The sequence below is a fragment of the Melanotaenia boesemani genome, chromosome 17 (genome assembly GCF_017639745.1).
Source record: "Melanotaenia boesemani isolate fMelBoe1 chromosome 17, fMelBoe1.pri, whole genome shotgun sequence".
Taxonomy (NCBI): Eukaryota; Metazoa; Chordata; class Actinopteri; order Atheriniformes; family Melanotaeniidae; genus Melanotaenia; species Melanotaenia boesemani.
In genome coordinates this window covers 23,277,598-23,300,521 of record NC_055698.1, presented here as the reverse complement: position 1 = coordinate 23,300,521, position 22,924 = coordinate 23,277,598, and the positions used below count along the sequence as shown (strand labels likewise).

The 22,924-nt window shown below is 36.9% G+C and overlaps 2 protein-coding genes across 2 annotated transcripts; both read left to right on the top strand.

Moving 5' to 3' along the window:
• Nucleotides 1-63: 63 nt before the first annotated feature.
• Nucleotides 64-7,723, top strand: LOC121656919. The gene is made up of 7 exons (XM_042012152.1): nucleotides 64-135; nucleotides 261-404; nucleotides 4,316-4,461; nucleotides 5,715-5,779; nucleotides 7,090-7,254; nucleotides 7,357-7,461; nucleotides 7,568-7,723. The coding sequence occupies exons 1-7, from the start codon at nucleotides 97-99 to the stop codon at nucleotides 7,606-7,608; spliced, it is 705 nt and encodes a 234-aa protein (XP_041868086.1). The 5' UTR covers nucleotides 64-96; the 3' UTR covers nucleotides 7,609-7,723.
• A 4,191-nt stretch (nucleotides 7,724-11,914) lies between these two features.
• Nucleotides 11,915-22,457, top strand: LOC121628098 (saxitoxin and tetrodotoxin-binding protein 2-like). The gene is made up of 12 exons (XM_041967000.1): nucleotides 11,915-12,093; nucleotides 12,452-12,597; nucleotides 12,904-12,992; nucleotides 14,145-14,270; nucleotides 14,450-14,569; nucleotides 14,676-14,719; nucleotides 19,670-19,861; nucleotides 20,220-20,365; nucleotides 20,671-20,759; nucleotides 21,800-21,925; nucleotides 22,103-22,222; nucleotides 22,330-22,457. Exons 1-12 carry the CDS (start codon nucleotides 11,968-11,970, stop codon nucleotides 22,377-22,379), a joined length of 1,374 nt encoding a protein of 457 aa, XP_041822934.1. The 5' UTR covers nucleotides 11,915-11,967; the 3' UTR covers nucleotides 22,380-22,457.
• Nucleotides 22,458-22,924: the final 467 nt, after the last annotated feature.

Below are 22,924 nucleotides of genomic sequence, written 5' to 3'. Positions count from 1 at the left end.
AATCCCATCAAAGCAAACAGAACAAATAAAGACAAATGCACGGACGTGGAAATTAGTTTACATGTGGGATAAAAGAAAAGCAGAAGACAGCAAACAATGAAATTTGTTTTCATCCTGCTCCTGGAAAACCCACAGGTTGGTAATTCTGTCACATGGTGTAAAACTGAGCAGTTCTCAGGATCAGTTTACTGTAACTTCACTAAAATGTGCAGAAATGTTTCAGCTTGTTTCTATCTTTTTTGTCTTTCTTCCTTTTACAGTTTACGTTGAAGCTAACCAGCATCATGAATCTGTGGCTAAGCAGTCATCTTCTGTTTGCAGCACTCTTTCTAAGCAGCTCCGCTCTGACGCCTGAAGAATGCCAACCACTGATTACACCTCTGTCTCTGGTCAATTCTTCTGTGGTAAACCTCCTCTCCTTCATTTCTGGTTTTGGATGCAAGCTTTAAAACAAATGTTCTTGTGTATTTGCCTACATGAAGCTAATCAGCTAATTACATGTCACTCAAAACAGACATGCTGGCAAGTTCAAAACAACTTGGTGAAGTTCAAACTGAGAATCAGAATAAAGAAGAAAGGGGATTTAAGTGACATTGAATGTGGCACAGTTTGCTGGTGCCCGATGGGTTGATCTGAGTATTTTAGAAACTGCTGATCTACTGGGATTTTTTCCCACAACCAGCTCTAAGGTTTCGAGAGAACGGTCTGGAAAAAGAGAAAATATCCAGAGAAAAGCAGTCTTCTGGACCAAAATGCCTTTGTGATGTTGGAGCTCAGTTTCTTTCAGCTAAGAGCAGGAAATTAAAGCTACAATTGACACAAAATTCACCAAAATTGGACAACTGAAGATAAAAAAAAAATGTTATCTAGTCTGATAAGTCTTAATTTCAGCTCCATCATTCAGATGGTAGAGTCAGAATTTGGAGTAAACAACATGAAAGCATGAATCCATCCTGCCTTATTATAACAACTGTTCAGGATGGTTGTGGTTTAATGGTGTGAGGGATATTTTCTTGGCACACTTTAGGCCCCTTAGTACCAACATCATTTAAACGTACAGCCTACTTGTTGCTGATGGTGTTAATTTCTTTGTGACCACAGAGTAGCATCTTCTGATGGCTATTTCCAGCAGGATAATGCACCATGTCACAAAGCTCAAATCATCTCCAACTGCTTTCTTGAATGTGAAAATGAGTTCACTCAATCCAATCCAATAAAGAAGCCTGTTGTGGTGGAGCAGGAGATTCTCATCATGGATGTGCAGCCGACTAATCTGCAGCAACTGTGTGATGCTGTCATGTTAATATGGAGCTAAATCTTTGAGGAGAGTTTCCAACATCTTGATGAATCTATGCCATGATGAATTAAGGCAGTTCTGAAGGCAAAGGTGTTCTACCTGGTACAAGTAAAGTGTATAGAGTGGGTTAGGGTTGTATATAAAGCTAGGTTCAACCTTATACTGTTTTTATTTAACCATAAAAATAAAACCATGTGGGGTAGTTAGCACCGCAGCCTCATAGCAAGAAGATCACAAGCCTGAGCTGGGGGCTTTGAACAGTGGCCTCTCTCTGTAGAGTTTACATGTTCCTCCATGTAGGTTCTCTGCAGGCACCCCAATTTTCTCCCACCATCCAAAAGCATGCATGTAAGGTTAACTGGTCAGTTTAAATTCTCCCTAGGAGGGAATGTGAGTCGTTGTTTGTCTCTCTGACAACCTGTCCACCCTGCTAACTGCTGGGATTGACAACATGACTTTTGCTGGAACGGCTTCCCCATGACCCTAAATTTAAATAAGCATTATAGAAAATAAAGGAATGCATAACCTGCATCGTCATTGCATCACAATGTCTCTGGAGCAATCAGCCAACCAGAGGAAAACAGCAAGGACAAAGTAGCATGCTTTCAGTTTCCAACTTTCTGCTTCATTTCTTGCAACATTCTGCCTTTTTATTTAAGTAGAAGATAGTAGCAGTTAAATAGAGAGAAATAGTGTGAAGGTGAAGATGTGGTTTCCTCAATACAGAACTACAGGTCTGTTCGGAAACTAGTTCCAGCCGAGATTTCCCCCTGCTTTTTACGTGTTATACTAAACATTTATTAAACTTCTTAAAATGTAGGAAAGTTTATGCATAATTTTTAGTGCTGGGCAACGCTTGAAATTTTAAATCACGATTAATCACATGACACGCTGCAATTAATCGCGATTAATCGCATTGTTACGCGCAAAATGTCTCTTTCCTTTAAAAGAATGCCTACTGCTATATAAATAAAATGCAGTAAAGTTTGGTTTACAAACACTACATCAGGGGTCTCCAACCTGCAACTCTGGAGCCGCAAGTGGCTCTCTGGACCTTCCACAATGCTTCTAAATATGCAGCTAAAATCATTTTTTTAAAAAATCTATCTTTCTTGTCATTAAGTTGGAAACCAGGAAACCTTTTTTTTTCTTTTACATCATTTTCCACAAATATCTACATCCCTTAGAAGAAAGTCTGTTTATCCTCTTTTTATAAAGGTTTTATATTTTTCTTTATTTTCAAACCTAAAAATGGAAATAAAAATGTGGTTCTTCAAAAATAAATATCCTATGGTGGCTCTTCATTAAAAAATATATATTAAGTTTCCTTTTTGAAAAGTCTCGTAACATTTGCAGCTCTAAAGGAGTTTTATTTAGCTGGCTGGGGGAAAAATGGCTCTTTGGATTGGAAAGGCTGCAGACCCCTGCACTAAACACATAAACTGATTTAGCATCAGTTTTCTCTTAAACACCAACAGTTAAAATATTTCTTCATATATATTTATAAAATCAAATATTTATGAGAAAGAAGGATGAAATATTCAGGATTCACTAACTAAAAGGTAAAAAGTCAGCAGGATGAATTTCAAGCTGCGAAGCTGCTTCCTTCTAAACACAGAAGGAACAATATGTGATGAATATCAGCATCAGGTGAACAGACAGAAAGCAGGGTTAGAATCTCACAGCTTCTAGATGGTGAGGAGAGAGAAATACTCACAATATGCACAATAACTTTCATCCATGCAGCTTCAGTGCTGCATTATCCAGATTTCTGGATATAAATTCTCTAAACTTTCATTTTTAGCTTGACTGCATCTGCAGCTTCCGCTACCAGGAGTTAAGGGGTTAACATCTCTTTTCCGGGTGTAGCATCAGATGTGTAAATGTAACTATAAACATGTGTGGTATCCACAGAAAGTCCAGAATCTCAGCTAACAGCTCAGTAAAACCATTTCTATCACCACCAAACACAGTTAAGACAACAAACAATTCAAAGACCAGGTACACAAAGTCTGAAAATATGTAAACACAGATGATGTCTCCCCATATACATGAACAAACGACTCTTCTACTGAAAGCTCACATCTCACAGATTCCACAGCAGGAAGTTTCATCTCGCAATGACCAAGATTCACCAAACCAGAGGCAGAAGAAGGCCCGATTTATGCTTTACGTTTGTAAAAGTCAGAAAGCCTGTCTTACCTTTGCTGTCTTGCATAAATTAAAACCGCATTTATTAAAAAAAATAATAATAAAAGAAAGTTTCTCGTTTTCTTTTGGGAGTGGTTTCTCATCCAAAAATCACAATGTTCTGTCATCTGCATGGGTTTAGACAAAAAGAAACATCGGTTCTTCTTCTTCTTCCTTAAGTTCCAGACAGAAAACATCTCTTCATTTTAATAAACCTGCTCTCTCCTGATTACATCAGACGCACCTCTGCAGCAGGGAAGGGAGACATGGACTCCATCTTTCTGTCATCAAAGCCAGCGGACAGCAAAAAAATAAAAACAAACTTAATGTGTGATTAAAAAAATTAACGGCGTTAATTAAGCGTTGCGTTAATTAAGCGTTGCGTTAACGCGTTAACGTGCTCGGCACTAATAATTTTATAAAAGAAGTCCATTTGAACAATAAAATTAAATTCATAATTACAAACTATTTAAATTCTTCAACATCCACAGCCTCACACCCTCATAAGAGATCACTAAAATTTACCAAACAGCATCAGGCTCTTCTGTGTTTTTAGCATGTTGATAAAGTTCTGTTTTCCCACATAATTCATTTACTGTGATGTGACTGATTTCTTCCCAGCTACTTAAATTCAAGAGGTCTTTCTTCTTCAAACACTGAATATGACATTAAATAAAACAATCTAATACAGGAATATGTAAAGCAGATTTTATATCAAACCAGTCTTATAACTTTAAGAATTACATAAATATCTGGGTTGGTGCCACAAAAATACTGTGCTATTTGAAAGGTGTCTGTGACAACTATTGACTTCCTATTTGTACGCAGATACATGGTAAATTCAAGTTTCTCGTCGGCTTCACTGATCATGAGGCCTTTAAAGCTGTCCTGAAGGCAACCGACAGCGGCTGGCTGAACATCAGAGAGTCACCAACCAACACCAGTGAAGTTATTATGTCTCAGGAGAACAAGATGTGAGTTGATATTGGCCCAAATACTATAAGTTTCTATAAGACTCTCGCCCATTTCCATGATTTATTATATAAAAAAATAATAATTCAGGTCGGGAAATCCTTTGAAACACATATTGCTGGTACTTCAGTTTGCATTAATCAAAGACAAAGACGCTCAAAACACATCCTAGCTAAAAGACTGAAAAAAAACTCCTCACAATGGAGTCAAACCTTGGTCTCATTGTAATATATTCCAACATCCCTGAAGCAAAATGTTTTGTCAGATGATACAACAATAATGTTTCACTCAGTTAATGGGGTTGTCCACGCTGCTCAGTTTATCATTTGTGATAGTTTTAATTCCTTTTTTAAAGTTATCCATAGACACTGTGAAAGAGGGGTTCTGCTCCTCTATCCATTTATACACAGAATTTTATGGTGTCAACATAACTGCACAGAAATACGAAATATTTAAATTTAAATTTATCTGTGATAAAGATGCACCGGATTGTGGCCATAGACCTAAACCACTTAAACGAGCTCCTTTTGATATAAAGGAGATGCTTGACAGGGAACAACTGAACTCATCGCCCTATCCCTGAGGTTGAGCCTTCAGAGGAAACTGGTTTGTACTGCTTGTATTTAAGATCTCTTTTTTTGATTCACTCCCAGCAGCTCAAAATAACAGGTAAAGGTTAGAATGGAGATTGACTGGTCAATCGATAGTGTTTCCTCTCTGTTCTGGTCTCTCTTCATCACAACAGGCCAGTGCAAAGTCCATAAAACAGCAAATGCTGCCCCTGTCCGTCTATCAGTGTCCTGCTCCATTTTCCTACTCATAAGCATGGCCCTGATATACCTAAACTCCTCCACCTAAAGCAGCAGCTCACTCCCAGCATGGATCCTCTTTTTTTTGAGTGATAATGATCTCTAATTCTCATCCCAGGTGATTTCTACTTAGCTATGAACTGGCCTATTGCATGCTGGAGGTGTAGTTGAAAACAAAAAGAACCACAATCTCCGTGGTGTTATTGTGTCTCATACTTGAGCTTACGAAGGGCGATTCTGAGAGCTGACAAATATGTTTTTGAAGCACATGAGGTACATTTTGAGCAAAAAATATTTTTGCTGAAAACATTTTTTGCTCAAGAGTGAAGCACAATTATGCCAAAAATATGTACAAAAAGCTAAGATGCGATCCTGATCTGACCGAACTGTAAAGAGAAATTTTGTTCATAAAAGGTTCAACTCAACTCTTCCTTTGTGTTTTCCAGAAATGGAACCTGCCTTAGTTCAAGAGCAAACGCCACCATTGAAAACAACACTATAACTGCAAGACGTAAGTTTTCTGACTTGATCTGAAACAAGGCTTGACTTATAAATCCAGGACAAATTGTGCCTGATACAGTATGTTTGTTTTCTCTTTCTTGTTATTTTTCTACTAATTCTTTAATGTTTTCATTAATCCTCATCTTTTGATAATTTTACTTTGAGTATGCCTATAACCAGAGGCAGACTGGGACAAAAAAAATCCTCCCTGGCATTTCCTTAAAACCACTAAAACTATGTAATGTTAGCAGGAATCAGTGAGAGTAAACATGTTATGTTCTTCCAAAAAAAATCATTTCTGCATGAAATAAACATCTAAACTCCAGCACAGTGATGAATATTTGAGCAGCATTCAACCTATTCTGCATCCAATTTTTTAACCTATGGACAAAAATTCAAAAGAACAAACAATCTTAAAAGTGTTTTATTTCTGTATATTGTCCATAAACACATACACAGAAGCTGTCTCTAACACATTTGATCCAAAGTATTTGACTCTCAGCCCACAACCAATAACAAATAGACTAATAAAGTAAATCAGAAATCTGCTGACTCATTGTTAATGTTGATGAATGATGGTTAAAAATCAAGTTGTCACTTTCATTAAGATGATTTAATCCAGGAAAACAAAAAAGAACTAAATCTAAGATCTGCTGTTTAAACCAGTAACCAGTTGAAACCATTAGAACCAGCCATTCTAATGGAAGCATCAGCGACATCAGCAACTAATTTTATAGATGTAAGGACAAGAACTTCAAAATGTTCCTTTTTTGCCCAGTTGTGTTACTGGCCTGTTCCCAGTTAACATAATTAGTTGCTAAATGGTCCTCCATCTGTTTTTGATTCATGCCAGGTACTTTCCCAACCTTTTGTTGCCCTTGTTCTGAATTTTTTAATGTGCCGTTATCATCATTTTCAAAATGAGCTAATGATTACTTTAAGAGACGTACTGTTACCAAGTGTGACTGTTTTGTTTGATTGTTTTGTTTTGCATGGGGTGGGAAGGTGTGTTTTGTTGCTATTTTTACAGTATTAATAATTTAATTCTTTACTTCAAATATTTAAAATATTTTGTAATGGAATTATATTTTTTAGGGGCATATTTTTTTGTTTGTTTGTTTGTTTGTTTGTTTGTTTGTTTTGTTTTAAGTTTTTATTTTACATTAAATCCCTCCTCTCCCACTCCAAAAAATAAATAAATAAATAAAAATCCAAGAACATGAATATTATTGGTAGTTTGAAAAATGAACTGGGAGTAGGTTACACTGGGTTATTTATTGCTATTCATTTTTTTCCATCTTTCTCTTTGTCGCTCTCTAGTTATCAACGTCACCTCGATGGTTCATGTGCTGCCAAGTTGTGACAGTTGTCTGGTTCTTGATATTAATTCCACTTTAAAAAACAGCAAAGACTTCCTCCAGGTCATGAGAATCAGTGACCCGACTGAGGCTAATGAGATCCAAGCTCGTGCTCTTTATCTTTTCGGTAGGAATAAATCTGCTTTTTTAAGAAGTTCCCTAATTAATCAGAGAGAGGAAATACCCAGCGTAACTTAATATTAATGCATTTTTGTCTGTTTGTTTGCAGGTAGCGAGTTGACCCTGAAGGACTCTGATCTGGAACATTTCAAGAAGCAGGCGAGCTGCCTCGGCTTCTCTGGAGAACTAGATTTCCACTTTGACGCTAAGAAAAGTGCTTTACTTTTAAACTTCTCTGTTTTATCAGTGAAATCAATTTGAACTGCTTAGCTTTTCATTTTAACATAGATGATTTTCTGTATGTCTGTTTCTCTCTGCAGGTTTCTGTGAAGAAGGCAAAGGCCTCAATATGTTTCAGTAGATCATTTTAGGGGAGATAGAAGGGATACCATTCTCTCTTCTCAGTCAAAGAGTGATCTGACAGGACTACATGCACATTTAAATCTGTTGCTTCTGCAAATAAATGACTAAAATATGCCAACATGTGTGTTGATTCAGGCAGGTTAATATTAAACGTGCAAACCGTTTTAAAGTAGAAAAAATACTGAGAGTAGTATAGCATGCCCTGAGAGTTTTTATGGCGCCATATTCAATTATATTTAGGATTGTCAGCCATGAAATGGATTTTTATTTCTTCCTTTAATGGAATAAAGAGATTTATATTATAGTCTGATGAAATAATAGAAGGCATTAAAGTTTCACAGATTTAGTCATCTATCTGGGATTATAGTCACTTGGAATAAATGGACTTTCAGTTGACTTGCATGTCAACATGCAAGTAAGTGAAAAAGATAGATCAGGGTTAGCTTTGGCCCTCACAATGTCAAAAATCCAAAATAAAACCTTTTGAGACAAGTCCATTTTTCCTCTTCTGATAAAGACCCATTTTGATCACAAGTCTTGAGAAGAAATATGGTTCAAATTATATGGGAGCAAAGGGGAGCTGGGCTCCTGTGAAAAGCAGATGAGCTCCCCTAAAAACATTCTCCTGATACACGAAGGAGGAACTAGTTCATTTGCAGGTTATATTTAATTTTTCCAAAAAGTTCCTGATTTAAAAAAAGAAAGAATAGTGGGTGCATGCTTTAACATAAGGCCTGAAACCCCTGTGTAGTTCGAGACTAGAGAAGAGGTCTTGATCAAGGAGTTATCTTGTTATTTTTGTTTTGTTTTGTTGTTGCTGTTGTTGTTTTTATTGATTAGTCTCTACAGACACCTCAACCCTCAACCATAACATCAGGAGCCCCTGCAGCCTTTAACATTAGGTAATTAATATTATATAATGACAGTAGAAGTAGACATATCTTAACATATTAATATTATTATATTATATAGTTTTTACATAAAAGAAAATGCTGCAATTCACTAATTTCACTGAATCAGTGGGAAATGTTGAGACATGTAGAGACAGCAATAGAGCAGCATCTTCCAGTCAAGCAGATAACAGTTACCTACTGTTTGGCATCACATGCCTATTTAAAGGTCTACATTTATATGCTTTAGATCTCCCAGTTTTACTTCTAGTTTGACTTAACCTTGATGTAATTTGTCAAACCCGATTGTAGTTGTAGTTACAACCTTTAACCAGATGAGGGCAGAAAACCCTGTTTTTAATTAAAGCCCTTTCTCTTTCTAAAGATACCAGTAGATAATCTTTTAAATCTACTTTTAAAATCTACTTTGGCCTTTTAACTGTTTCTGAAATTGTATATTTAGATGTTTATATTTGAAATAATTTCTTGTTTTGTTACTTGTATTATCTGTAAAGTACTTTTACAGTTGTAAATTTATAAAATATGTAAATAAAAGCATTTCAGCCCACCAGGAAAATGCTCTGTATGCCTGATGGTCAGTCCATCTCTGGCTAGAACTTATGCCTGGCAGTAAAAAAGCTAGTTAGCAGTCACTCTGTTGGTTGAGACGTTTAACAAACAATATCATATTATACATCTGGTAAAAACTATCATTCAAATTGAGGAAAAAAAAAGTCTTGCTAGTTTTACTGATTTACTAAGAAAAAAAAAACACATGAAGTTTGACTTTCTGTATACTGTACGGAATTTGTCACTTAATTATGGGTGTAGTTACCAATATTGACCACAGGATGACAAAAAGATCTGAATCATCACCAATCTGTCAACCAATGCCTGCGAGTGTGTCCTCTGTATATCTCTCTCCATTTGATCCCACTATGCAAAATATGCTAATGCAAAGAATGAACAGTGTACAGCACCAGATACTGTGATGCTGCATTATAAAATGCAAACAAATTCAAATATAAGCTGCTAATGTTTTTTGACAGTCTGAATTAAATAGTATTGAAACTGATTTAATTTAACTGAATTTGACTGAATTGAATTAAATGAAGAAGATTTCAATATTTGGTTATATTCTTCCATTTGAAACTGATGTGCCCAAACAGTAAGTGATATAAAATAGCTTCCATTGTCCCACTGACTTTGTGAAACTTTGGCATTATCCAACCACTTATGTTAAATGAATGAGTCTCACTCAATTTTATATCAATCTCTAAGCTTCCATTTTTATTTAAGATTTTAGAGATCTAAAAATCACAACTGATTTCTTCAGTGATCACAATCAATTCTTTGAAACAGTTCTGTTTTGTTGAGAATGCACTCAACCATAAATGACCCATGACTTGCAAAATATACTGTAGAAAGGCTCTGGTTTCTAACTCCCAGTTTGTTAAGGTGATCTAACCCTTGTACTTTTAAATCTACTCTTAAAACTCACTTTTATTGCTTGGTCTTTTAACTATTTTACACATCTGAATTTTCATATTTTAATTTTCTTTTTAAATAATCCCTGGTTTTATTCTTGCATTATCTGTAAAGCACTTTCCATTGTGGTTCCAAAAAGTGCTGTGTTTCTAAATAAAAGTATTATTCAGTGTTACTTATTATCAAATTACTAAACTCTTGGCAAATTGATCATAATAACTTGTTTTTCAGTAGGAAAGCCTGCTGGCCAAACTTGAGCTGCGTGACCAGGAAGTCACTGACTTCTTGATAAGCGTAAACCAAACAGATGACTGTTCAAATGTGAAAGAGAGGCTGCAAAAACCTGAATAAATCAATACTGAGTGGATCAGTGTTCTTAGTAAACCCGACAATGCCACAGAATTGGAACAATACAGCCCATCTCCCCCTGAAATGTGATTGGTCAACACTGGTACAGGCCTCTCTTCCCACTAGTGACCCACATATGATAAGGTGCCAGGATCAGCAGGAAAAACCTTACCATCATGTCATCAGAGCTTAGAATCAGCCCCTAAAGTTTTTGATAAAAGAAAATAGAAAAAAATAAAAAATAAAACCATATCTTGGTGGTGGTTAGCATCGCAGCCTCACAGCAAGAAGGTCACTGGTTTGAACCTGGGCTGTGGTTTGAACTGTATCCTTTCTGTCTGGAGTTAGATTAACTGGTCACACTAAATTCTTCTTAGGTGTGAGTGTGAGTGGTTGTTAATCTCTCTATGTTCATTTCATTTATATGCTAACTATAGATTTTAGGAAAATAGAGAGATCTTTAAAGAAAATGACCATGTTATGGAATAAGAGGACATTTTATAACTGTCACTTTGTCATTTTGCAAAAAGGGGAAAGAAAATAAAAAAAATGACACTTGATGGTAAAAAATATTAATTAATCTATTTGAATTAACATGGTAAATTTGATCATTTTTTTACATTGGTATCAGGTTATGTAGTGTCAGAAAACTTTTATAAATTCCAAGTACTAGTACATGTGTATAGTATCGGACCAATACCCAATACTGGTATCCATACTGGTGCAGCCCTACTTCAGAGTCAAAGACAGCTGAGATGACATACGTTGAGCAAGATCTTTGGTAAGTAACCTTCAGAATGAGTTGCTGCTCAGACTGTGACATAAAAAACTCTGAAATATGACTAATAAAATATTAGTCTCTTAAGTTTTCATGGCCCTTTATGACCGAAGCACAGATAGATGCCTAAAACACCTCAGAAATATGTTACATGGGCAGATTTTGGGTTAAAGTAGCTGAGGTGGACTTCCTGCTTTTATTGCGTAGCAGTGTCAAGACAGTTGGTGTGGACCAACACACTTCATCAGAAATACATGCAGTGCATAGTACTGAGACACTCAGACAGTGGTGGTGAAAATAAGCAGTTTTTGTACTTACTAAAGCATTCCAGATTGACCTGACCACTTGTATTGATTATTGGCAAAGTTGCTGTGTGTGGTGTCAGAACATTTTGAGATTTCACAGCAAAAAAAAAGCATCCAGGTGCAGAGATGCAAGTTCAAAAGTGTCCAGTCATTAACTAGTCATAAATTAATCATGAGATCAGTAGATTTACTCTTTTTGTTTGATGTGTGTGGATCTAATGTGGACACAACATTTCTATGTCACAAGGGCTCCTCATTCCGTCAAAGAGTACATTTGATCTAAAGTCAAGCAATCTTCTCAGAATAGGTGCATCTGTGGGTATGGCCTTGTGTGGGAATAGAAATGATCATCTTGGCTTCACAAATATTTCCATTGCTAAAATAACAATAGTCAAGTCAGAGAGCAAACCCATTAAGCACACATGATCTTTAGACCAACCAAAGGCCAGCAGAGGCCCCAAGCCTTTATAAACTGACTTGGATTTGTCCTGTCAGTCTGTATTCCTAACAGACCACAGTGCAGGTCAGTTTGTTTTCCATCTCAGGGCATGATGAGCGGAGTGAAGGGAGCAGTGCTGTTGCTGCTGCTGGCAGTCACCGGCTCAGATGCAGCACCGTCTGCAGAAGAGTGTGCTGGTCTGACCAAAAGGCTGCCGACAAAAGATCTGGAGAAGGTGAGTGTGGTTCTGTCAGGCTCAGCCAACATGTTTCAAACATGATCATTTAGTCTGATCTGTATCTTGCTGCTATCACTTATATAAAAGTAGTGATTAGTAAACCACATTTTCATTGCTTATATTTAGAGTTTTTTCTTTATTATATTTAATTTGAGTTTTCTTGTTGAGTATTTTATCTGTTACTGACACAACAGCTATTACAATAATTGCAGTCATATTTCATTTTATTGACACTGGAAGCAATGGTGTTGGACAAATTTCCTTTTTTAACCCCTATATTCTCAAAGAAATACAGGGTACATCCTCCACTGGAGCTTCTCCTCTTACTATTATTTTTATTATTCTCCTCTTGCAGATTTTTGGGGAGTGGGTTCTGGCCTGGTCTGTCTCCAACCATGAGAAAGGCCATGGCTTGCTGTCACAATTATCCAGCTCCCACGTCGAGTTCAAACTCCTCCCTGACAATAAAACCATTGAGTACAATGAGAGGAACAGGTTCTCGTAAGTTTTCATAAAAGAGATCATTTAAATAGCATTTAAAGTAGAAATAATTGATTTCCAGTCAGAATGATCATTAACAGACACAGTAAGAAGCACATCAGTCGTTCAAACAGCTTTACATTGACCAAACAGGTTTTTTGTAGAAGTTAACAGAAACTGTAAATGATCATAAGCGGCCCAAAATGAGCTCCTAGACTATTTAAACTGTGAATGAAGGAGCCACAGTGATTGGTAAACAGTAAAAATTTTGCCTGAGGGCCAGCTGACTGTTGTTTTCTGACTGTTTTGTGTTGCTTTCTGTGATAGTCCTGAATCCTGCACTATATACTTCAGCAACATGACAGTACCCTCTGACAACAGTACTGAGCACCACACACTGCCATGTGATTTCATCAGTAAGTAACTTACACACAAAAAGGCACCTTACTTGTGTGATAAATTTGATGTACTGTATGCTCTGTGTGCATGACTTATTCTTTAAAGTTTTCTTCAAAAACACCAATTAATCTTGAACCATCAAACACTGAGGATGAGTATAGTATAGTATAGTATAGTATAGTAGAAGACAGTATAAAACCCCAATTCCAAAAACAGAATGCATTGATTTGCAAATCTCACAAAGCGCCGCTGTCTCACAGCATGAAGGTCACTGGTCAAAGCCTCGACTGGTAACAGTGGCCTCTCTGTGTGGAGTTTGCATGTTCTCCCCTTCTATGCGTGGGTTCTCTCTGGGTACAATGGTGATGGGACTGTACTTATATAGCACTTTGCCAGTCATGTTGACTACCCAAAGTGCTTTACACTACATATCACCTTCAGCCATTCTCACATACATTCATACCCTGATAGGCGTATCAGGAGACAATGTGGGGCTCAGTGTCTTGCCCTAGGACACTTCGGCATGAAGTCAGGGGAAGCCTGGAGTCGATCCACCGACTTTCCGGTTGGTGGACGACTGCTCTTTCTCCTGAGCTACAGTTCCCCATCCTGAGCTACGCCAGCTTCCTCCCACCGTCCTGAGACATGTATGTTTGGTTATTGTGGCTGTTCGCCTCTCTGTGTTGGCCCTGTGATGGACAGCCGACCTGTCCAAGGTGTACTCTGCCTCTCGCTTGCTAATTGCTGGGGAAGGCTCCTGCCCACTGCAACCTCGAACCAGACTAAGTGGTATAGAAAATGGATGGGATGGATGGATGCTTTTTCTAAAAAGCTCTATTCATTACAGTGTGTACTGTATGAAAAAATGCTACAGACATCCTGTCACTTCTAATTTCTCTGAGCACTATCTTGCATGTAAATATAGCCAAAGTTATTACCCAGATGTATTTAAGTGGTTATTTTGTCAGATCGTTCTGTGGTTAAAGATCAAGGGTTTATTCAAGCAGAGAGTCAGGTTTTAAAAGTCCTAAAGTGAGTTATCATTCAGTCATTATTGTTTATTGTATGTGTGCTACTTTCTTATTTTGTTTTTTTTGTTGTTGTTGTTGTTGTTGTTTTTCAGTGATTTATTTGTGTCTTACACTTGATTTGTGTAATTTATGTGTTAGGAGTGGAGAAGGACGGTGTTGATCAGAAGTATAATGACACAGGTTATGTGGACTTCTATGAGACCTGCGCCGACTGCCTATTGATGACCTACAAAACCTCATTGTACAAATACCTGCTAAGCTACAGTAATGCACAAAATTGTTTATTTGCCCAACAAAGAAATTGATATTTATGACACTGCAAAAGAAAACTTAAACAACAGAACAATGTTTCTCTTGCAGTGATTGTGATGCACATTCACCCCAGATAAGTTTGGGTAAAATGTGAGATTTTACTGATATTTGTTCATGTTTTTATGTATTAGGGAGGGAGGGGTCACATCGGGATGTTGAGCAGATGAAAGCTGCCCATGATGACCTTAAGAAAATGGCTGAGTGTCTGGGATACCCTCATGACAAACCATACACTTACGACGGACTCGCAGGTGAGTGACCAATATGGCGAACAAGGAGACAAGCAAGATAAACAATCATAAATACTTAACTGGTTTTAAAAACATCTAATATTACTCTTATGTGTTGTCATCCCAGATTTCTGTCATCATAAATCTGCTCCAGAGGCAGTTGCTCCACAGGCCTAAGTGGGTCAAACGAAACATACAGTACCACCACCACCTCTCCAAAAATACAATTAAATAAAACCAAATCTAAACTCTAAACTTGTGCTGTTATTGTTTTTTATTTCCCTTAATGAAAACCTGATTTTATCAACTTATCTTGATTTTATTTTTGTCCCCCCCTTGGTTTATTAGTTACATGATCATTTAATTCCAGTTTAATAAGTCACAGAGCTTAGAAAATGAAAAAAAAAAACTATAAAGTGATTCTAAATTAATAAACTATATGTGCACAGAGGGGCGGACAGAAAATGGCTACAATGAGATGGGGGGGGATCCTCATGGAGGTCTCTGACATGTAAAATAAATAAATTGTAAAAACGGTCAGTATTAGTTTTTGCTTTATTACTGTGGAAGACTGCAATCCTCCAAGAAACACAAGAACAAGAGTGAACATCTTTTCAGTATTTATTCGGGGGTAATACCAACAGATTTAGCTGTGTTGGTCTTCCTGAAGAAGCACAGCTTTACCTCGTTGTAAAGGTAATTATGTTTACCTATATTATGTTTACCTATTTCAAAGCTATAACGTCACATCTCCCCTTTCTAGAATCAATGGGTAGACTGCCATTGACTCAACAGACCTAGAGGATTATTCTGCCTCTTGGTTGAAAGGTCTGTTCCCTATTTAACCTGAGAGAAAATAACGATAACATTGGTAAACAACTTTCATTTTGTCCTCCAAAATTTTGCAGGACCATGAGGCGATGCAGGAAGCTGTTACAGGAGTCGAATGACTCTCGTCAGCAGGTTGAATCTGTCTAAGAGCTGGACGTGGAGCTGCTTGTGGTTGTGAACGTGTCTAGCGAGGAGCATGGAGCTGAAAGAGGAGCAGAAATTTCCGCTGTTGTATCATCATGTTGAGTTCAGGTCCATTCTGGACTGGATCAGTCTGGTTTCAGGATTGTTGCTGGGAGAAGAAGATCCATACATCTGATCTCATTGATGTAGTTTTTATTCTAAATGTCTGAGGATAAAAAAAACATGTGTTGTTCAAAGTGACTGAAATATCTTTGAGCCAGAGCAGAAACAAGTTCACTATAGAAAAGTTTAATCATATTTCTGTCGAAAATTAGTTTCTAAAATCATCTGATTGTTAAAAATGTAAAATTGTGCATCTCCAACCTGTAAATGAAGAGAGACACGACGTGGCTACAGTTTAATGGGCTCAGCATTCCCTTTTTCAATTGTATGTCTCACAAGTGGAGTCCTTCCTAAATCTGTATCACCTGTGCTAAAAACAGAAAGATGCTTATTTAACAGATTTTGGACAGCTCACCGTTCAGAATTTCCCAACCCCTGATAAAGTCCCAAATGCTCAATCAAGTCATATAGAGACCAAGAGAACTCCTGACCCATGTCCCTCTTACCCTACTCTAAACTATCCTACACCTCTACATCCGAGTACAGTGTGCCAACTTTCATACACTCCCTCAAAATCATTTCCTCAACAGTAATGTTGATAACACGAACTGGGACAACCCCCTGCTTTCCTCGGCACACAACTCAGGCCACCAAAATATCACAGTGGTCAGATGGTGAAGCTGAGGGTTCAAGCAGACCCTCCACACACTCGCCAAAAGGACAATGCCCAAAAGAATAATCTCTCTCTGCGGTGGAAATGAAGAATAAAGAATGAATTGGGAGTAGGTTAAAAACATTCTCCTGATACACGAAGGAGGAACTAGTGAAAAAGATAGATTAGGGTTAGCTTTGGCCCTCACAATGTCAAAAATCCAAAATAAAACCTTTTGGGACAAGTCCATTTTTCCTCTTCTGATAAAGACCCATTTTGATCACAAGTCTTGAGAAGAAATATGGTTCAAATTATATGGGAGCAAAGGGGAGCTGGGCTCCTGTGAAAAGCAGATGAGCTCCCCTAAAAACATTCTCCTGATACACGAAGGAGGAACTAGTTCATTTGCAGGTTATATTTAATTTTTCCAAAAAGTTCCTGATTTAAAAAAAGAAAGAATAGTGGGTGCATGCTTTAACATAAGGCCTGAAACCCCTGTGTAGTTCGAGACTAAAGAAGAGGTCTTGATCAAGGAGTTATCTTGTTATTTTTGTTTTGTTTTGTTGTTGCTGTTGTTGTATTTATTGGTTAGAGTCTCTACAGACACCTCAACCCCCAATCATAACATCAGGCGCCCCTGCAGCCTTTAACATTAGGCAATTAATATTATATCAATACAGTAGCAGTAGACATATGATAACATATTTTTATTCTTATATTGTGTATTTTTTACATGAAAGAAAATGCTGCAATTCACTAATTTCACTGAATCAGTGGGAAATGTTGAGACATGTAGAGACAGCAATAGAGCAGCATCTTCCAGTCAAGCAGATAACAGTTACCTACTGTTTGGCATCACATGCCTATTTAAAGGTCTACATTTATATGCTTTAGATCTCCCAGTTTTACTTCTAGTTTGACTTAACCTTGATGTAATTTGTCAAACCCGATTGTAGTTGTAGTTACAACCTTTAACCAGATGAGGGCAGAAAACCCTGTTTGAAATTAAAGCCCTTTCTCTTTCTAAAGATACCAGCAGATAATCTTTTAAATCTACTTTTAAAATCTACTTTGGCCTTTTAACTATTACTGAAATTGTATATTTAGATGTTTATATTTGAAATAATTTCTTGTTTTGTTACTTGTATTATCTGTAAAGTACTTTTACAGTTGTAAATTTATAAAATATGTAAATAAAAGCATTTCAGCCCACCAGGAAAATCCTCTGTATGCTTGATGGTCAGTCCATCTCTGGCTAGAACTTATGCCTGGCAGTAAAACAGCTAGTTAGCAGTCACTCTGTTGGTTGAGACGTTTAACAAACAATATCATACTATACATCTAGTAAAAACTATCATTCAAATTGAGGAAAAAAAGAAGTCTTGCTAGTTTTACTGATTTACTAAGAAATAAAAACACATGAAGTTTGACTTTCTGTATACTGTATGGAATTTGTCACTTAATTATGGGTGTAGTTACCAATATTGACCACAGGATAACAAAAAGATCTGAATCATCACCAATCTGTCAACCAATGCCTGCGAGTGTGTCCTCTGTATATCTCTTTCCATTTGATCCCACTATGCAAAATATGCTAATGCAAAGAATGAACAGTGTATAGCACCAGATACTGTGATGCTGCATTATAAAATGCAAACAAATTCAAATATAAGCTGCTAATGTTTTTTGACAGTCTGAATTAAATAGTATTGAAACTGGTATAATTTAACTGAATTTAACTGAACTGAACTGAATTGAATTAAATGAAAAAGATTTTATCAATCAATCAATCAACCTTTATTTATATAGCACCTTCTCATATCCCAGGGTACCCAAAGTGCTGTACAGATAAAATAAAACATCAAATTATAATAAAACAAGCAGTTTAAAACAATAAAATGACAGAAAAAAATGTAATTAAATTTATTTATTTTATTTATTTATTTATTTATTTAGGACAATGCATATTAATCAACATATGAGCAAAAGCTTCACAGTAAATATGCCAGAATTAGCCACAAAAGCTAAATTGCATCTGTTGTCCTTGCAAAATATACTGTAGAAAGACTCCAGTTTCTAACTCCCAGTTTGTTAAGGTGATCTAACCCTTGTACTTTTAAATCTACTCTTAAAACTCACTTTTATTGCTTGGTCTTTTAACTATTTTACACATCTGAATTTTCATATTTTAATTTTCTTTTTAAATAATCCCTGGTTTTATTCTTGCATTATCTGTAAAGCACTTTCCATTGTGGTTCCAAAAAGTGCTGTGTTTCTAAATAAAAGTATTATTCAGTGTTACTTATTATCAAATTACTAAACTCTTGGCAAATTGATCATAATAACTTGTTTTTCAGTAGGAAAGCCTGCTGGCCAAACTTGAGCTGCGTGACCAGGAAGTCACTGACTTCTTGATAAGCGTAAACCAAACAGATGACTGTTCAAATGTGAAAGAGAGGCTGCAAAAACCTGAATAAATCAATACTGAGTGGATCAGTGTTCTTAGTAAACCCGACAATGCCACAGAATTGGAACAATACAGCCCATCTCCCCCTGAAATGTGATTGGTCAACACTGGTACAGGCCTCTCTTCCCACTAGTGACCCACATATGATAAGGTGCCAGGATCAGCAGGAAAAACCTTACCATCATGTCATCAGAGCTTAGAATCAGCCCCTAAAGTTTTTGATAAAAGAAAATAGAAAAAAATAAAAAATAAAACCATATCTTGGTGGTGGTTAGCATCGCAGCCTCACAGCAAGAAGGTCACTGGTTTGAACCTGGGCTGTGGTTTGAACTGTATCCTTTCTGTCTGGAGTTAGATTAACTGGTCACACTAAATTCTTCTTAGCTGTGAGTGTGAGTGGTTGTTAATCTCTCTATGTTCATTTCATTTATATGCTAACTATAGATTTTAGGAAAATAGAGAGATCTTTAAAGAAAATGACCATGTTATGGAATGAGAGGACATTTTATAACTGTCACTTTGTCATTTTGCAAAAAGGGGAAAGAAAATGAAAATTACACTTGATGGTAAAAAAATATGAATGAATCTATTTGAATTAACATGGTAAATTTGATCATGAGGTCAGTAGATTTACTCTTTTTGTTTGATGTGTGTGGATCTAATGTGGACACAACATTTCTATGTCACAAGGGCTCCTCCTTTCATCAAAGAGTACATTTGATCTAAAGTCAAGCAATCTTCTCAGAATAGGTGCATCTGTGGGTATGGCCTTGTGTGGGAATAGAAATGATCATCTTGGCTTCACAAATATTTCCATTGCTGAAATAACAATAGTCAAGTCAGAGAGCAAACCCAATAAGCACACATGATCTTTAGACCAACCAAAGGCCAGCAGAGGCCCCAAGCCTTTATAAACTGACTTGGATTTGTCCTGTCAGTCTGTATTCCTAACAGACCACAGTGCAGGTCAGTTTGTTTTCCATCTCAGGGCATGATGAGCGGAGTGAAGGGAGCAGTGCTGTTGCTGCTGCTGGCAGTCACCGGCTCAGATGCAGCACCGTCTGCAGAAGAGTGTGCTGGTCTGACCAAAAGGCTGCCGACAAAAGATCTGGAGAAGGTGAGTGTGGTTCTGTCAGGCTCAGCCAACATGTTCCAAACATGATCATTTAGTCTGATCTGTATCTTGCTGCTATCAGTTATATAAAAGTAGTGATTAGTAAACCACATTTCCATTACTTATATTTAGAGTTTTTTCTTTATTATATTTAATTTGAGTTTTCTTGTTGAGTATTTTATCTGTTACTGACACAACAGCTATTACAATAATTGCAGTCATATTTCATTTTATTGACACTGGAAGCAATGGTGTTGGACAAATTTCCTTTTTTAACCCCTATATTCTCAAAGAAACACAGGGTACATCCTCCACTGGAGCTTCTCCTCTTACTTTGATTTTTATTATTCTCCTCTTGCAGATTTTTGGGGAGTGGGTTCTGGCCTGGTCTGTCTCCAACCATGAGAAAGGCCATGGCTTGCTGTCACAATTATCCAGCTCCCACGTCGAGTTCAAACTCCGCCCTGACAATAAAACCATTATGTACAATGAGAGGAGCAGGTTCCCGTAAGTTTTCATAAAAGGGATCATTTAAATAGCATTTAAAGTAGAAATAATTTATTTCCAGTCAGAATGATCATTAACAGACACAGTAAGAAGCACATCAGTCATTCAAAGAGCTTTACATTGACCAAATAAGCTTGTGTAGAAGTTAACAGAAACTATAAATGATCATAAGCGGCCCAAAACGAGCTCCTAGACTATTTAAACTGTGAATGAAGGAGCCACAGTGATTGGTAAACAGTAAAAATTTTGCCTGAGAGACAGCTGACTGTTGTTTTCTGACTGTTTTGTGTTGCTTTCTGTGATAGTCCTGACTCCTGCACTATATACTTCATCAACATGACAGTACCGTCTGACAACAGCACTGAGCACCACACACTGCCATGTGATTTCATCAGTAAGTAACTTACACGTGAAAACTCACCTTACTTGTGTGATAAATTTGATGTACTGTATGCTCGGTGTCCATGACTTATTCTTTAAAGTTTTCTTCAAAAACACCAATTAATCTTGAACCGTCAAACACTGAGTATAGTATAGTATAGTATAGTATAGTATAGTATAGTATAGTATAGTATAGTGTAGTATAGTATAGTAGAAGACAGTATAAAACCCCTATTCCAAAAACACTTTGTAAAATGTAATAAAAACAGAATTGATTTGCAATCAATCAAACTGATTTGCTGTCTCACAGCAAGAAGGTCACTGGTCAAAGCCTCGACTGGTAACAGTGGCCTCTCTGTGTGGAGTTTGCATGTTCTCCCCTTCTATGCGTGGGTTCTCTCTGGGTACAATGGTGAAGGGACTGTACTTATATAGCACTTTGCCAGTCATGTTGACTACCCAAAGTGCTTTACACTACATATCACCTTCAGCCATTCTCACATAGATTCATACCCTGATAGGCGTATCAGGAGACAATGTGGGGCTCAGTGTCTTGCCCTAGGACACTTCGGCATGGAGTCAGGGGGAGCCTGGAGTCGATCCACCGACTTTCCGGTTGGTGGACAATGCTAATTGCTGGGAAAGGCTCCTGCCCACTGCAACCTCGAACTGGACTAAGTGGTATAGAAAATGGATGGGATGGATGGATGCTTTTTCTAAAAAGCTCTATTCATTACAGTGTGTACTGTATGAAAAAATGCTACAGACATCCTGTCACTTCTAATTTCTCTGAGCACCATCTTGCATGTAAATATAGCCAAAGTTATTACCCAGATATATTTAAATGGTTATTTTGTCAGATCATTCTTTGTTTAAAGATCAAGGGTTTATTCAAGCAGACAGTCAGGTTTTAAAAGTCCTAAAGTGAGTTATCATTCAGTCATAATTGTTTATTGTATGTGTGCTACTTTCTTATTTTGGTTTTTGTTGTTGTTGTTGTTTTTCAGTGCTTTATTTGTGTCTTACACTTGATTTGTGTAATTTATGTGTTAGGAGTGGAGAAGGACGGTGTTGATCAGAAGCATAATGATACAGGTCGTGTGGACTTCTATGAGACCTGCACCGACTGCCTATTGATGACCTACAAAACCTCATCGCACAAATACCTGCTAAGCTACAGTAATGCACAAAATTGTTTATTTGCCCAACAAAGAAATTGATATTTATGACACTGCAAAAGAAAACTTAAACAACAGAACAATGTTTCTCTTGCAGTGGTTGTGATGCACATTCACCCCAGATACGTTTGGGTAAAATGTGAGATTTTACTGATATTTGTTCATGTTTTTGTATTAGGGAGGGAGGGGTCACATCGGGATGTTGAGCAGATGAAAGCTGCCCATGATGACCTTAAGAAAATGGCTGAGTGTCTGGGATTCCCTCATGACAAACCATACACTTACGACGGACTCGCAGGTGAGTGACCAGTACGGCGAACAAGGAGATAAGCAAGATAAACAATCATAAATACTTAACTGGTTTTAAAAAACATCTAATATCACTCTTATGTGTTGTCATCCCAGATTTCTGTCATCATAAATCTGCTCCAGAGGCAGTTGCTCCACAGGCCTAAGTGGGTCAAACGAAACATACAGTACCACCACCACCTCTCCAAAAATACAATTAAATAAAACCAAATCTAAACTCTAAACTTGTGCTGTTATTGTTTTTTATTTCCCTTAATGAAAACCTGATTTTATCAACTTATCTTGATTTTATTTTTGTCCCCCCCTTGGTTTATTAGTTACATGATCATTTAATTCCAGTTTAATAAGTCACAGAGCTTAGAAAATGAAAAAAAAAACTATAAAGTGAATCTAAATTAATAAACTAAATGTACACAGAGGGGCAGACAGAAAATGGCTACAATGAGATGCCAGAATAACAAGTACAAACAGAATCTAATTTACAAAAGATGGGAAACAACAGCAGAAAAACTAAAACTCACAAGAAAGAAAAACACCACCACATAAAAACTAGAAAAACGACATTAAAAAGAAAATCACAAAAAGCCACAAAGAGGCTCAAACTAACCAGGTTTCCATAAATAATGTCATATTTGGAGTATCAACTTTATTCTTTTTTCAAATAAAACAAATGGTAAATTCTTGAACATAT

Coding starts and splice junctions, on each gene's coding strand:
- LOC121656919 (XM_042012152.1), top strand. CDS start 97: ATGAAATTTGTTTTCATCCTGCTCCTGGAAAACCCACAG. Junction 405..4,315: donor CTCTGGTCAATTCTTCTGTG/GTAAACCTCCTC, acceptor ATTTGTACGCAG/ATACATGGTAAATTCAAGTT. Junction 7,462..7,567: donor CCACTTTGACGCTAAGAAAA/GTGCTTTACTTT, acceptor TTCTCTCTGCAG/GTTTCTGTGAAGAAGGCAAA.
- LOC121628098 (XM_041967000.1), top strand. CDS start 11,968: ATGATGAGCGGAGTGAAGGGAGCAGTGCTGTTGCTGCTGCTGGCAGTC. Junction 14,271..14,449: donor CAAATACCTGCTAAGCTACA/GTAATGCACAAA, acceptor TTTATGTATTAG/GGAGGGAGGGGTCACATCGG. Junction 22,223..22,329: donor CACTTACGACGGACTCGCAG/GTGAGTGACCAG, acceptor TTGTCATCCCAG/ATTTCTGTCATCATAAATCT.